Source organism: Neopsephotus bourkii, unplaced genomic scaffold, assembly GCF_033783945.1.
Source record: "Neopsephotus bourkii isolate Nb327-2 ecotype Australia unplaced genomic scaffold, CSIRO-AGI_Nbou_v1 NB_887, whole genome shotgun sequence".
In the NCBI taxonomy this organism is placed as follows: domain Eukaryota; kingdom Metazoa; phylum Chordata; class Aves; order Psittaciformes; family Psittacidae; genus Neopsephotus; species Neopsephotus bourkii.
Window position 1 is genome coordinate 104195 of NW_026901381.1, and position 15899 is coordinate 120093.

At 51.0% G+C, this 15899-nt stretch overlaps 1 protein-coding gene across 2 annotated transcripts; it reads left to right on the plus strand.

Annotated features, from left to right (window-relative positions):
* Positions 1 to 1647: 1647 nt before the first annotated feature.
* On the plus strand, positions 1648 to 12173 carry GATA2 (GATA binding protein 2). 2 transcript variants are annotated; one of them, XM_061357131.1, is made up of 6 exons: positions 1648 to 2056; positions 2535 to 2998; positions 3627 to 4226; positions 6770 to 6915; positions 9792 to 9917; positions 10751 to 12173. In XM_061357131.1, exons 2-6 carry the CDS (start codon positions 2770 to 2772, stop codon positions 11048 to 11050), a joined length of 1401 nt encoding a protein of 466 aa, XP_061213115.1. In that variant the 5' UTR covers positions 1648 to 2056; positions 2535 to 2769; the 3' UTR covers positions 11051 to 12173. The 2 variants fall into 2 exon arrangements, with proteins under 2 accessions (XP_061213115.1, XP_061213116.1); XM_061357132.1 differs by lacking the exons at positions 1648 to 2056; positions 2535 to 2998 and adding an exon at positions 3220 to 3349.
* Positions 12174 to 15899: the final 3726 nt, after the last annotated feature.

Consider the following 15899-nt stretch of genomic DNA (forward strand, 5'->3'; position numbering starts at 1 on the left):
AGCCCCTGCCGCGGCCGGCAGCCAACCGAGGAGCTGCCGCCCGGATCAGCTGCTTGGCACCCTCCCCAGCGGCGGGGGGCGAGGGGCACCGCTAAGCCCCCGAAGGCAGGGCCTTGAGGAGCCCTGGCTTCGGGTGCAAGAGGAAAGGATGCGGGGAGAGGGGGAGCAAAGCCGGCTCCCCCAGCCTCCGCAGAAGCCATCCCGGGCCACGTTGCTTGTTCACCTCTCTGGATCTGCGTTGGGGGTGCCCTTGGGGGATGCTTGGAGTGGACAAGGGGTGATGGTGGTGGGGGAATAGCTATGGAGGGAGCCGAGTCGCTCCGGCCAGACGGGCTCGGCAGCGAGGAAAAGGAGTTTTATTATTATTACCGTCATCATTATTATTATTATTGTTATTATTAAAAAGAAAAAAAAAGTTCATTTCCTGGCGAATTTGGCAGTGACGGGTGACGTCAGAGCCCCGGCGTCGTGGTGACTGGGGCGGCCGGGGCAGCACCGGCACCATCCTCCTCGTCCTCCGGGCCCCCCCGCTGGGCCCCGGCCCGGCCCCGACCAGCTCCCGCGCCCCCTCCCCGGCCGCGCCGTCGGGCTGGAGCCGCGCTCGCCTCCCCCCTGCCCGCTCCCGGGTGAGGGGCAATTCCCTCACCCCGGGTCCCGCTCGGAGCTCTACGGGATCGGGACGAGCTGTTCCCATTTCCCGCGAAAGCTGCGACGGAGTCACGGGTGGGCAGTGCAGGGGAACGGGACCCGCACAGCGCCCGGCCGCGCTCCGGGGCGCGGGCAATCTCTGGCTTTCTCATTATTATTAGTATTAATAATAACATCATTTTCTGCCCCCAAAGCGGGTGGCTTTGTCCGCACCTTCGAGGGTGGCAGAAGCCGATCTGCGCCGCGAACTCCGCGGAAAACGCCTGTTGAACCGGGCTGCGCCTCTGCCCCGGCTCACGAGTAACTGCGAATGTTAAAACTGAATCTTTGGAGGGTTCTGTTGGTGGTGGTTTGGTTGTGGGGTTTTTCAATTTTATTTTAAGAGGAGAAGCAGAACACGCGGGGTTTCGGCGCCGCAGCCCCGTCGGGGAGGCCGCAGCCGGTTCCCGGCCCCCCTCGGCTCGGCTCCCCGCTGCCGCAGCCTCCAGCGAGCCCCAGCCAGGCCCGGCCCCAACACTGCCGCCCCGGGAGCCGGGCAGGACCCGTCCCTTATCTGCCGCCTGCCCGGCGGGGCCCCGCTCTCTCTTTTCACCCTGCCGGGCTCTGCGGAGCAGCGCAATTATTTGGTTTAAATTTATTTATTTCCCTGTTCGGACAGTTATTTCAAACTAACACGATGTGAACAGCCACGCTGGGGTTAGCCCCGCTCCCGGCTGCGCGCTGCTGTGCCTGCTTTAAGGGAATTTTAACGTATTCATCTCCCTGGTGCCGACTTCCACCCCCCTAGCCCCGGGCATCCCGGCGGCGGCGCTGGGAGCCACGATCGGGGACGGCACCCGGCGGAGCCGGCCCCATCACCCGCTCCGGTCCCACCGCACCAAAGCGTGGGCCCATGCCCCTCCGCATCCCCGCACACCCCGGCGGGACCCCCCCCATTTCTCCGTCCCCGCCCCGCAGGGGCGTGCAGCGCCCAGGCAGGGAAAGCCCCCTCGGCGCTGCCGGAGGATGCTGCGGGGGGGCAGGAGAAGGAGGAGGGGGGTCCGCGCTGCTCCCCCCCTCCCCAGGCCGGCTCCGTTCGGGCCGGGGGTGCGGCTGGGGGCGGTGTGGGGCGGCGGGATCTGCGGGATCGGCTGCCGGGATTGGCTGTCCCGGCCGCCCCGCCGGCCCTGCGCGCCCCGGCCCGTCTGCGGCGCCGCGGCCAGCTGGCGCCAGCGCTCATATAGGATGCGCGGGGATGGGACCGCGCCGGCCAGAGCAGCGGCTTTGCCATCTGAGTAACACCCTGCAGCTCCGCTCCCCCCGCGCTCGGGGCTTCTCTTATTTTTAATTCCCTCCCCATTTTTGCCCCCCTCCTTCCTCCCCTCTCCGCCGTGTTCGCGGTCTCCAGGCCGGCTCCCACCGCCAGCCGGTAAGTGCGGGGCGCGGGGGGGGCCGCTGCCAGGGCGCACTCGCTGCTTTCACTAAACACCCTTCTCCTCCCTCCCCTTCGCCTTCTCCCCCCTTCTTTCTCCCCCTCCTTTTCCTTTTGTGTCAGTCCTAGTTCTTGCTGGCACTACTCTGTATTGGATCTGCCGTTCTTCCTTTTTCACCCCGCTTTTGAAGCCAGCTGGGAAAACTCCTGTTGACGTTTGTAGGGAGAGCGGGGAGCGGGGGGAAAGGAAGCTTTTTGCTTTTTCCTTTTCTTTCTTTTTTTTTTTTCGGGTAAAGAGTTTGAAATGGGATCTCTGTTTATTCTGTGGGGCAATGAGCAGGGAGGGCGCAAGGAGAAGACTTTGGGGGAGAGGACATTTTTGGAAGGGGGGGAGGGGCTCTGCTTCTCCCTCCCCATCCATGTACCGCCCGGTGCAGCGCTCCCGAGCCCCTCACCCGTCCGTCTGTCCCTACAGGTGCTGCCCGGACCTGCCGCCGCCCGCCTGGACAGAGAGACACGGTGACTCCGGGGGGCTCCCCCAACCCTTCCCAGGACCCACGCCAGCCGCCCGGCCATCTTCTCCTTAAGAAAAGCCACTCTATCTCCTAAATCTCACCAGCAGCGCCAACCCCCACCCCCTAACCCCCCCTCCCCGAGCAGCACCGGCCCGCTCCTGCTCCGGGGCTGGGTGGGAGGGGAGGCCCGAGGCCATGGAGGTGGCCACAGATCAGCCTCGCTGGATGGCCCACCACGCCGTGCTCAACGGACAGCATCCCGAGAGCCACCACCCCGGACTTGCTCACAATTACATGGAACCAGCGCAGCTCCTACCTCCGGATGAAGTCGATGTCTTCTTCAACCACCTGGACTCTCAAGGCAATCCCTACTACGCCAATTCCGCCCATGCCAGGGCCAGGGTCTCCTACAGCCAGGCACACGGTAAACCGGCACCCGCGGCCCGGGCTGGAGGCGAGCAGTGATGACTGGGGGGACCCTCCGGTGTTTCCGAGCAGGGGGGGAAGGAGACCTGAGAAAACAGGATAGAAAGGGAGGCACGTCTGGATTTTAACCCTAGAGATAACCGAGTACTGGCGGAGGGGAGGGAAAGAAAGGGGGGAGGTTAGAAAGGAAGGGGAAATAGTGTGCGCACAGGCTAAAACTTCTCAGACACGGCTACTTCCCGGATGCAAAATACAAACCGGTTCAAATCGGCGATGGGTTTTATCTGGGGGAGGTTTTAGGAGCCGAAGACAGCGCGTTGCAGCAGCTTGGAAGATGGAGCAGAAAGGGGTTTGCTGCTTACCCCCGGGCGGGGTGGGGTGGGAGGAAAGGGGAGATTTAACCCCTGTCCCGGGTGCCTGATTCCCTCCTGTGCCCACCGCACGCCCTCGCTGGGCTAGACGGTGTCCCCCTCGGAAGGGATCGGGCGAAGGGGCCTTTGTGCCAGCCCGGCTGCGGTTCTCCGGGCCCTCTCCAGTCCCCGCAGGCCGAGCTGCTGCCGAGGGACTGGGGCCTTCCCCTGCCGAGCGGCCCCGCGCTGATACCGATCACTCTTGTGTCCCTACAGCCCGCCTGACCGGGAGTCAGATGTGCCGGCCTCACCTTCTCCACAGCCCCGGGATTCCTTGGCTGGACAGCAGCAAGGCGGCACTGTCCGCCCATCACCACAACCCCTGGACCGTCAACCCCTTCACCAAGACCCCCCTGCACCCCTCGGCGGCCGGAGCACCCGGGGCCATCTCGGTGTACCCGGGTAGCAGCACGTCCAGCACCGCCTCTGCCTCTTCGCTCACCCCGGCCTCGCACTCCGGCTCCCACCTCTTCGGTTTCCCCCCGACCCCTCCCAAGGAAGTGTCCCCGGACCCCAACTCCACCAGCGCTGCTTCCCCATCCTCCTCTGCTGGGGCCAGGCAGGAGGACAAAGACAGCATCAAGTACCAAGTCTCGCTGTCGGAGGGGATGAAGATGGAGAGTGCCAGTCCGCTGAGGAGCAGCCTTGCCAGCATGGGGGCCCAACCCTCAACCCACCACCCCATCCCCACATACCCCTCCTATGTGCCAGCCGCACACGACTACAGCAGCAGCCTCTTCCACCCTGGCAGCTTCCTGGGGGGCCCTGCATCCAGCTTCACTCCCAAGCCACGGAGCAAGGCCAGGTCCTGTTCGGGTAAGTGCTGGGGTTTGATGTGGGGTGCTTGTGCCTGGGGACAGAGGGGCAGGTGGCAGCTTGCTCCCCCTTTTCTGGAGTTTTTTAAGCGAAGAGATAGAGCTTGTTCCAGGCTCCCGTGGGTGCCAATGCACCCACAGCGGCCGCTGAGCCCCGGCATGCTCGGAGGGGATGTGGGGACCGGTGCAGTGAGAGCCGGCAGATGCACTGCGGCAAGGAGGGATTAGTAGCTTAAATGTATGCTTCCCCTCAGAGCAAAGCTGACCTCGGTCCCCCTCGGCCGGTCAGACCCCCGTGCTGGCCACGCGTGGGGACTGTGGGCCAGGGATCTTCCTCCCGCAGTCACTTCCACGGCTCCTCATCAGCGCTAAGCCGGCCCAATGCAGGGCGAAAGCGAAACCGCCCCGGCCAGGCCGCTCCCCATCGCCCGGGGCCTGATTCCCTTCACGTTTTACAGGAGCAAAAGTTCAAATGTAGTTTACATACCAGCGCAAGGACGGAGGTGTCGGTCAGCGCTCCCCTTCCCCAGCACAACTTTAACTAGAAAATACCCTTATTTCTTTTCCCCTCTGAACCAGCCTTATCTGTGCTTCCAAACGACTTTCCCATCTCACAACCCCTCCTTGCATTTCTTCAGACCTAAACCAGCAAATTAGGTGATGGGCAAAGTTTTAATCCCCCTCTGCAATCCCACTAAATGTGCAACTGGACAGATTAATTCAAATAATCGGTGTAATTCCACTCACCTCCCTTTTAACATCCTCGGCAAGGGAAGGAGATGCACGGCCGAACATCGGGGCTGGATTCAGATAGCCCTTAAAAGAAAAGGGCTACATAAGCTTTGTGTGTATATTCTTGCGTATCATTGCACATATATGCTTACGAAGACACTACATGGATTTATTTTTAAAGCAGACAATAATTCAGAAATGTGAACTCTTCCGAATTTTACAACAAAAATAGCAGCTCTTGCACGAGCTCCTCAGCTCTGCTTCAAATGGCTCCTCCGAGAGGAAAAATACCATCTCCTATTATTTAAATGCAGTTGCTACTATGCATATATATTTATTTTTATATATATATACACACATAATGGCCACTATGTATGTATATTTATTTTTAGGTACATAGTAGCCACTATGTGTATATATTTATATCATAAATAGGTACATTTTAGTAGTGCAGAGAGTAAAAAGCGAAGGCAGTTTACAGCCAGAGCCTGGAAACAGTGAAGAGCCAGAACTCCGAAGGTAAAGGGACTTGAGCAGCTCTAGATTTTGTCCTGAAGCTGCCGATGACTGTGCTGGACGGAGGAAGTGAGCACCTATTTTCCTTGTTTGTTTAATGGGTTTTGGGTAGTGGGATTTTCTTTGGCCGTGCGGGAGCCCCCGTGCAAGGAGCTGGGGAAAGTTCGTGACCACTCCGTGTTTTTGTAGGAGAACTAAGCCTCACGACACGCCGACTCCTGCAGCTTCCTGCCCTAGGAGGGACAAAAGCTCCGAGCGCAGCGCCGCAGAGCTCCCCTCATTTTTCACTCTGGACTGTGTTGTTTAAAAGCCACCCACTCCCTAGATTAAAGAAGACACAAACCCCGCTGAACTCGGCATGGCCTGCTCCACTTATTAGCTAGAAGAATTTCCTCTCCAGTTAAATACTGTAGGATTTGCATAAACTATATTAAGAGAGATTTCTATATTAAGCAGACCTGCCCTCGAACCGTCAGAGGCAAATGAACTTTCAGCAGAGAGCTTTCTGAGGCAGGAACACACATATCTAGGAGGTACATGCTGGGTTTAATACAGCCCTGCTGCAATGCCATGCTCCCCACTAAAACTAATAACGAAGCAGTATAAGGTAAACTGCTCCCTTCCAAACCCAAACGGTGGTGTTGAAAAATTGCTGAAGCAGAGAACTCCAAGCCTGTTTTTTACAGTGATTTCCAGAGTGCTCGCTAAAGCTGGGCTTTCTCAGAGCTCGGCATTAACAACGTTTTTCTGCCTTTAGAGCAGAAAATCACAACGGAGCCTTTGGCATTCTGTATCCATTCCCAGTCTGCTCGGCTTCACTTTCTCCTCCCGTAGCATTAGCAACAAAAAGGAAAGCACAGGGCAGGAGGTCTTTTTTTGCTTGGATTTAATTCTACAAAACCTCTCCCCCTGCTTCTCTCTTTCACATGCTGCGTGTCTGCAGGTGTGTGTGTTAGTGCTTGGAGAATGCAGGATCTAACACTGGAGCGCAGCGGTAGGGCAGGGCAGTGATGCCCAGCATTGGGATGGTAACTTCCACCGGACACAACTCAGTGTTATTCCACACCTGGCAGAGAGCGTTGCCCACTTCTGATCGTGACATAAAATCCGTGCTGGAGTCCGGGTGTTCTCGGAGCTGAGCTCCTTGCTGCATGTGCTGTAGATGTCACTGCTGTCTGATTGTGCTTGAACTAACATGCTGTTTGACTCCCGGGAAATGCCTACAGGACAATGCAAAAAGCTTTTGTGAATTTGTTTTTAAAGAAAGAAATCCGGTTTCTTCGTGTTTCCATTTAGAAGGCAGAGAGTGTGTGAACTGTGGAGCAACTGCTACCCCTCTCTGGAGAAGAGACGGCACCGGGCATTACCTGTGTAACGCTTGCGGGCTCTACCACAAAATGAACGGTCAAAACCGACCTCTCATTAAACCCAAGCGAAGGCTGGTAGGTGGCTCTGTTTCTCCTGGGTTTCGGGATCAATTAGGCAAGGGGACCACACACACAGGCACAATTCAAACTCAAACATGTCTCAGCCCCTGCCCGGAGCCGAGCCCTGTGGTACAAGGGGTCCAGTACATGGGGTCCGGCACACCGGGGTCACACGGAGCCTGGGGCAGTGCTGCCCCAGCAGCCCCCCATAGCCTCCCTGCCGCTCCCAATCCACAGGGGGTATCGTGTATCCGGCTCCCCGGTCATCCTGGGATGACAGCTTTTAATTTAATTCCTCATTTATTTGGCCTCCTGGGAGCTTTGGGCACGCACCGGGAGCGAAAGGGTTATCAGCGCAATGTCCTCCACCAGCTACTAAACAAAAAGGGTTCCAGCTCCAAAAAACCAAAACAAATCAGATGAGTCAAAGCTACTGCTCCTACTTAATAATTATTTGTATAAAGGCCATGAAGTAATTTTCACTCTTATATTCTCTGGCAATATTAATATTAGTTCCCTCCCCAGACAATCCCCTACTGTTTAAAAAAAAAAATCCCATTATTTTTCCATGGAGTCACCTACACTTTGTATTTTCATTTGAGTGATTTAAAAAAAAAAAGTCCTTTCTAAGCTCCTGGTAGTAGTTTCCTATCCGGATATCTGCACGGTAAAGATAAGGAAACTTTGTGTATCTGTTTCCTGACTCTAAAAGCTTTAGAGAGTTTCTATAGGCGAGCCTTGCCAGTCATGCTTGCTGTTTTGAAATTTCTAATACACTCCACTCCGCAAATAATGCTTAAAATGCTAAGAATAATAAATATATTTGTTGGAGCTTTGTGATTTATGGTGCCCAAGTCTCTCAGCTATTCGTGGGCACGTTTCAATGAGGTTTGGAGAGCTGAACATTGGCATTGTTGCTCTAAGGCTGGGACGGGATACTGAAGATTTCTGTTGTGAGTCAGAATTTCAACTATGCAAGCTCCTTAATGACTGGCTTCTAAAGTGACTGACACATAGAAAAATGTTAAGACAACAGTGTAACATTATCGTCTCTCAGGCTCAAGTGCTTTCCAGCCTGAATGGGACAGGCCATAGAGTTAAGCAGCGCAGTTGAGTATCAGTGAAGCCATCTCAAATATGCAAACACAGATCTCCACCTTCCAATACGTTGGGGGCTTACACTCAGCTCAGTGCCCAGGGTCTGGGGGGCACTCGGGAGGTTTTCTCTCAGCGTAGTTTGTTTTAATGTTTTGTTTTGTTGTAACTGATTTACAGCTTTGTTTATTGCCCCTTTTTCCACTGGAGTTTGCTTGTTTGCGGGGGAGAGGGGATGGCCATCTTTGGGGATTTGTTCATCTGACGTGCAATGGCAAAGAGATCATGTTCATAATGTCAGGGTTTGGACGTCTGGCATTAATTGTGTTTGGGTTGCCTGAGTGCAGAGGCAGTGGGGGGTACCCCCTCTTTCTGCCTTTGGCCTGTTCTCATGGGCGAGTAAGGGACTCAAGTACATGAGTCTCCAAGGGCCTGATTCTTGCCTTAAGCTACTGAGCCGTCCACCAGCGTTGAGGAATTTAGAGGGCATTGGAGTAAATCAGGAACAAGTAAGAACAGAACCCGGCACTCTTACGTGAGCCTGGTCAGTCTGGCCTTTGCACGGTACCAGCAGCGGGGAAGTGCACACAGTCCTCGTGTGAGAAACCCATCACTCCAGGACTGCTCCTGGCCCTGTAACGCTGCTGCTTCTTCACCCCATGGCTAACGGCAAAAACATCCAGGGAGCAGAGCCCCAGGGAAACCACCAGGATTGATCCACGTTAGAAAGTAGTCTCTGCTGTGTTAAACACACACCGAGTCCTCAGCATTGCACAAAACTTGCCTGAATTTTAGTGCTTCCAGAGGCAGAGCCGAAGCATCCTAATACAAAACTAATTCCCAAAACATGGGGTGCAATTAGCCCGTCCGGAGCGCTCCATCGATGCCGTGCACGCACAAAGAGCACATTATTGCGGGGTCTGGCAGACAAGGGCCCATCCAGGGATTACTGCTGCCTGCTGTTTTACTTTTCCTGCTCTTGTCTGGGGAGGTGGGGGAATGTTTGGGCATTTCTCTTCTCCCCCACCTTGGTTTCAGCACAACAATACTTTTAGGAAAGGGTGGTGGAGTTTTGCTCTGTTTTTTTCCCCTTGAAGACAGTTGTTTGAGGGCCTGTCAGGCAAGGCACTGAGTAGGGACAGGGGCGGCAGCCGGGTCAGCGCAATCATTGCTGCAAGGCATGAAATTTGGTTTGCTAAATATTTAAAGAAAGTTGGAGCCGGTTTTGTTTTCCCCCTTTCACTTGTAAATGGAAACTGAATTTTCAGTGATGGCTCTGATAAATACTGCACCCAGTTAAGCAATGCGGTTGGTTTTCTTTTGTGTCCATCTTTAAAGGGACAGCAGGGGTAAAAATCACATTCTTTAAGATCATTCCCCTCTTTTCAAACCCAGCCCCGACGCTGGCACAAACTGAATTGGTTGTTTAAAAAGAAAAGGCAAATAGATTTTCAGGACAAAATCTAGAATCTTGCAAAGGGAAAACCTGGACTCATGAAGTGATGTTGCCCTTCTGCAATTTTTGTGCCGTTAGAGATGCATTGTTTCTGTCCTTACTTCCCCTGCATGCACGGTGCCATGGGGCTGGAGGCTGCTGTCTGCATCTGAGACTACCTGGATTTAAACAAAACCCTAACTGTAAAACTGAAGGAGCTTTCCTTCAGCCTTGACGCTGTGTAAAATCATAGTAACTCATTCTACCCAACCCAAACACCCAGTCCAACCTGACCTTTGTGATGTGTGAGGATCTCCCTCCTCCTGCCAACACATTTTAATGTTCTTTTTCTTTCGGTTAGTCAGCGGCCAGGAGAGCAGGGACTTGTTGTGCCAACTGTCAGACAACCACCACAACCTTATGGCGACGTAACGCAAACGGGGACCCAGTTTGTAATGCCTGTGGACTCTACTATAAATTGCACAATGTGAGTATTTACTCATCTCATGTGTTGCTGCTTGCCCAGCCGGGATTGATGTCTTAACTGCGTGGTGTACACCAGGCTTTTATTGGTTTCAGGGTTTGTGTTGTTGTTTTATTCCTTCCCCCGTCTCTAAGGTTCCCCTGGGAAGTGACAGCCGTTCTTTGTCAGCGCAGTGATGCTAAGTTCAGTGACATTACAATGTATTAGCTTGGCTTCTAACGCTTGGGCAAAACAGAGCTACCACACTTGGTTTTAACTAAGCGTGGTTTGTGTGCTGCTTCCCTCCAGAAACACAGAGGTCACTTGGAATGGGCTCTGAGGAAAAATTAATCCTGATGGGATGTCTTCCTTGTGAATTTTTTTCTTTAAATAATTAAATCTAGGGCTTTGTTTTAATATGTATATGATTAAAGAAATTAATCCTAAGCAGGAATCACTTGACATGTTGGAGCATTATTTAAACTGTAATAGAGGTTAGTGGTACAAGATCGCTCATGTTTTAGGACTGAATTTGGGTCAAAGTGTGCCTCTGAGTTGGATCTCTTCTATTAGGAAACGAATGAGGACTGAGGGTAAGCCTACGGGAAAGAGCTGTCGGCTGCCAAATGCACTTCCATTTGTTTTTCATGTCTAGGGGGTTTTTGTGTGTATGGTTTTATTAAACAACTCATACAAATCAATATAAACAAGTTCTGCAGAAAGAAACACCTTTTTTTGTTTTGGCCAGAAAAAAGGTCTCCATCCAGGAAAAACACACTGGGGCTGTCCAAATGTTTTCATTTTTGCACAGTAAGGTCATTTTGTCTGCATGAGCCTGATTTTCTCCTTTCTTGCAGGTGAACAGGCCTCTGACCATGAAGAAGGAAGGAATTCAGACCAGGAATAGGAAAATGTCCAACAAATCAAAGAAAAGCAAGAAAGGCTCCGAGTGTTTTGAGGAACTGTCCAAGTGCATGCAGGAGAAATCCTCTCCCTTCAGCGCTGCTGCCCTTGCTAGTCACATGGCTCCCATGGGGCATTTGCCACCTTTCAGCCACTCTGGACACATCCTTCCAACACCTACCCCCATCCACCCATCTTCCAGCATCTCATTTGGACATCCACACCCATCCAGCATGGTTACAGCCATGGGATAAAACCCGATGACCAAGAGACCCACCCAGAGATTAAAGAACATGGGGCTTTGCCTAAGACGACACCAAGTAAGAAAATGTTCTGCCAAGAGGAGAATGTAGGGATGACAAAGGGGATCTTTGCTCCCATGTGGTTTAACTCTTAATGCTGGACTAAAACCTTGCAAGTGATGGGTCTTCTGCAGAAACGTAGTGGTGCCTGTAATGCACTTTGCCCCCTCAGGTATAAGGAAAAATAACTCACCTGTTCGATACTTCATGGTCCAGCAGGAAGCAAAAGGTGGCAGAAGCTGAAGGAAAAGGCTTGGAACTGGCTTTCCTTTCTCTCTTTGTCATTACTGTGAATATTGTAAAGAGATCTAAGCAGCCTCCCAGGATGGAACCGGCTCACTGGACGCCAGACATGCTGGATTTCTATCATGGACTTCAGTTGGGATGGGGAAAAAAAAGAAGAAAGAAAGAAAAAAAAAAAAGAGGACATCTTTTAAAACCGTAATTTTTAAAAGGAAATCAGACACAAAGTCATATTTATTTTGCTCTTGTTTTCCACAAAAAGCCTCAACCCCTCTGATTGCATGTTCCTGTGCTGTTGTTTGCAATGGCTACCACCCTGTGAGCAAACCTGCCTTCGAAACAAGGGGAGAGGGGGAACATACTCAGCAGCCCCTTGGATTAGCTCCATCTATCTTCCATACCAAAATATCTATAGGAAGGAGAGGAAGATTTGGGGGAAACAAAGCAAATAATACAGAATTTTAACGTGCCCAAGCTGGTGATTATTTTAACATGATTTTGTCATTCTTTTCCCTAACATGAAAGACTTTAAAAAACTCAGCCCCTCTCCCAACTACCCTTTTATTCCTCAAACTAAACAGCTAGATTGGACAAACCATTGGGAAAGAGCTCTCGGGGAGGCAATCCTGCACTAGCAAGGGGTGAGACACAGGCATTGCCCAAAGTGTCAGCTAAATTCTAGCACAGCTAAAACCGTCACAGAGCATAAACCCATCCAACCCTCAGACTTCAGAGGTTGAAGCATTTTGTTCTGTTGTGTCGGCAGCTGTTGCTTAAGAATGCAGATGAGCTGCTTGGGTAAGCCTGGGGCAGCGTGGCCATCACCACACTGGGCACCAGGGCCCCGTGGGCTTCACAGGGAGGAGGAAGGGCAAAAACACATTGAGATCACTGGAGAGGGGAAAGAGAGAGACAATCAGTTTGAGCTTCACACACCCGTCAACCCCCAGCCCCTGCGGCAGCTGATGGGACGAGGGAAGCGCCCGTTTCCCGCAGCGTATTTTATAGGAAAAACTAACAAAAAAAGGAAAAAAAAAAAGATAAATTAAATCTAAATCTCCCATTATTAAAGCATATTGTACGTAAATGACCGAAACCCAAGCTATTGCCAATGTGAAGTGTATTCTATTGATTGTTATGATCCGATGCCTCTCGTGAACACAAGCTCCAGTATAACATACAATGTACATATTTAGCTATACTTCTGATGAAAGGCCCCCGCGAACAGAGGGGTTTGATGATGTAAACCACGTAAGCTTTACTCTGTGACAAGCTTTTTCTTTTATTTTTTTAATTTTAACTTTTTTGTTGTTGGGATTTTTTGTTTTTATTTTTTTTGTTTTTGGATCAAGCCAATTGTATCTTTCCTGCAAAAGTCCTGCTTTAAAGAAAAAAAACCCAACAGAACGAATAAAAATGGATGTACGTTAATTTTCTTTTCTAAGCCTGTAATTCCAATATTGATAATGAATTAAGAACCAAGCAGCCGTGAAAATCCTGCTTTCCTCCTTTTTCTGGTCTCCGTAGGCATATAGGTGCACTTTGTAAAGAAGTGGAAATAAGCGGGGGACTAAACTGGTTGGGAGAAATCGGAAGCATTTTCAATCTACTGAGGGAAAAAAATTGGGACCTTTTCACTTTTTAACCTTCTCCGATGGTACAGTTGGACGTTATTTGTACCCAACTCAGATTCCTGTAGGATTGGGGCAGGGGGTGGGGATGGGATGTGGGTGGAAGACAGGGATTACTGATACAGTTGACAAAGTGCAATATATTGTCAGTCACTGCAGCATAGACAACGGCAGTCGAGATTTAAATTATTTTGTACTTGTATCAGCATAAAAAAAAAAAATCTTCAGTATTTTCTGGTTTTAATTTTTATTTTGCTTATTTTTGGATTAGTGACCTAAGTTATTGTTAATTCTGTACAACATGTTTATATATTGTCTGTAAAAAGTGTATGCTTTCCTCATATTCCTTCCAGGTGAATATTGCTAAGAATAATAAAATACCTTTTTTGTGAAAGTACCTGTGCCCAGCTCTGTCTCATAAAGGCACCTTGGAATAGGGAGAGAGGAAAAATGATCCGGGCATTGTTGTGAGCAGAATTATTAGCTTCAACTCTTCTGCAGAGTGGCCTATTTATGTTTCAAAACCCTACCAGGGTAGGACAAAAAAGGAGTTGTGAATGATTTAGTATAAAAAGCACAGGTACAAAAGCTCCTTCTCTGCTGTTGTTTTGGGGCGATGGGATCATGCAGTTAAACGCACTGAAGTTTCTAAACCAGTGTGAAGTCTAAGGCAGCAGCCCATGAACTGCGGCTTCTCAGGGGGGATTTGTGTTGGATCTTTTGGGGTTGGTTTTTTAAAGTTTTTGGAGAAATAGTTTTCAATTAAAAAGAAGTTTTTAAAGCACCATAAATGCAGAAAAGCAGCTGGGGCTCAAGGCAGAGCCTGTATCAGACCGGGCATGGCTCTGCCAGTCGTCGCACTGTCGTAACAGGCAACACCATCAACCTGGAAACCTGTTTCTTACCACTTGGCACCATCAGTGGTGTAAAGGCAGCAAGGGGGTTGACCAGGCTGGAGCTGCTCCATGCTGTCCCGGGAACAAGGGGTGCAGCCGTGGGTTGGCACAAGGATGGCAAAGGGCTCTTAACAGGCAGCTTCCCAATGGCCAGAACTTTGCGGCTGCTTTCATCACGCGGTCGAGTCCGACCCACACAAGGAGCTCCTTGGGGCCTTACCAAGTAAACAGTACAGAGCTCCCTGCCTTGTGTAGGGCTGAGTACTGCTGCTTCTAAAACCATGTTTGCAAGAAAACTGCTAATGAACCTTGGGTTTCCTCCTTTGACCCTGCGTGGTTTGAGTCTCACTTCTGTGGAAACCAGCTTGGGGATAACCCCTTACTCATTAACGAAAGAAATAACCCCAGTTCCTCTTCAGTGTGTCTGTTCAGATTCCAGCTCTTTCTATCAGTGCTTCTCTTTAGCCTGCAGCCTCCTCCCCAGCCCTGCTCCCGAATGACAAGGAGTCGCAGAGGTTCTAGATGGGATGAAGAAAGAACCCGCAATTGGGACAAGGCCTTCCCGCATCATTTCAGATGAGTTAATCATCTCTCTAACTTGTTCAGCGAGGCTCAGTGCAAACACCCATTAAAAGAAGAAAAAAAAAAAGAAAGGAAAAGGCAGTTTATGGCATACCGTGCAAGCTTCATTTAAAAAGAAATATGTTCATTTTCAGACGGGTTTAAAATGGGGTTACAACTGAACTCAGCCGCTCTCCCTCTGTGTTTCAATAGCTGAGACAAGGAGAGAACAGAACTAACAACATCTCTCTAATACTTTAGAATAATCAGGCTGCTTTGGCTGGCGTTACACCCTGTCCATGCTCTGGTGAGGGCTCACCTCGGGGCTGCCTCTCTGCAGGCATTTGGCTAGGTTGATCCTATCCGGTCCCAGAATCACATAACCCATCGGCTTGTCCGGATGGGTGCTGCAGCCCCCAGCGCCCGGAGGAGGGTGCCTCCTCCGAGCAGGGTCCTCAGCAGTTCCTGCCACAGAGATAATAAATAATCCCATGTTTGTCAGGTGGCACTAATCTGTGAAAGATCAAACCATCCCTCTGCAGCGTGCGCATCGTGTTTGTCTCCAGACATTTTGCATAGCGGAAGGAAAACAAACAGCAGGGAATGGAAATGGAGCAAGTGGGCAAAGTTCAGCATAAAGTGTAAGCACAGAGCAGATATCGAGGCAACAAATTGGGATTTACAGCGCTTTCACTACCACCAAACACTGGGGGACAGGCTTTGTGGGAGGGGGGAGCCCTGACATTACTTGCCTTTGGTTCCCGTTGTTGGGATTATTGTTTTAAGCCGTGCTTAATTGTCATGTCTCCACGGCCACATCAAAAGCCAAGAAGATTAGGTTACAGGGAGTGTTTGATGTCAAAATACAAAATAAATAAAAGGAAAGCTGAAAAGGTACCATATTTTCCATGATGTCTCGGGAGGGGGTGCCTCAAAGGTCTCTGTTTTTTACTTACTCTCTTCATTTACTTACTTCCAAACGACTCCACTGCTTCCCTGCAGCTGCTCGAAAGGGTTAATATCCCCTCTTTGATGGCAAACGTGGTATAATTAACGCAAACTTCTTAAGTATCCTGGTGACCTGTAGATGGCCACATGAGAATTTTGTTATTTACTGTCTTGCCAAACGTTTATTGCTTATAGCAGGACAAGTGGGAAGCAGGCATTAATTCTGATGCTGTTATCTGTGATTGCGTGTAGAGTTCATAGCAGAGAGTGCCCATACGTCAACTGCAATTAAACATTTCCCTGGGTTTTTAATGAATTTCACGTTGGGGGGGGGGAATAGGGGGGGTGTTGGACTTGCAGCTTTTCCAACTGCAATCCTGCCCATCCGCAGAGCAGGCGTGACACAGCCAGACACGGGACAACTTCCCCTTACCTGCAGGCTGCAAAAGAAAACAGTCTGGCGCCATAGAGCATTTGATCCTTGGCTTCTCCACTGAGACAGTCAAATCAGTACCAACTGTG

What these genes read in the sequence shown, in the direction of transcription:
- GATA2 (XM_061357131.1), top strand. Translation starts at nt 2,770, where the DNA reads ATGGAGGTGGCCACAGATCAGCCTCGCTGGATGGCCCACCACGCCGTG. An exon ending in CAAGGCCAGGTCCTGTTCGG is followed by an intron (nt 4,227 to 6,769) that starts GTAAGTGCTGGG and finishes GTTTCCATTTAG; the next exon opens with AAGGCAGAGAGTGTGTGAAC. An exon ending in TCTACTATAAATTGCACAAT is followed by an intron (nt 9,918 to 10,750) that starts GTGAGTATTTAC and finishes CCTTTCTTGCAG; the next exon opens with GTGAACAGGCCTCTGACCAT.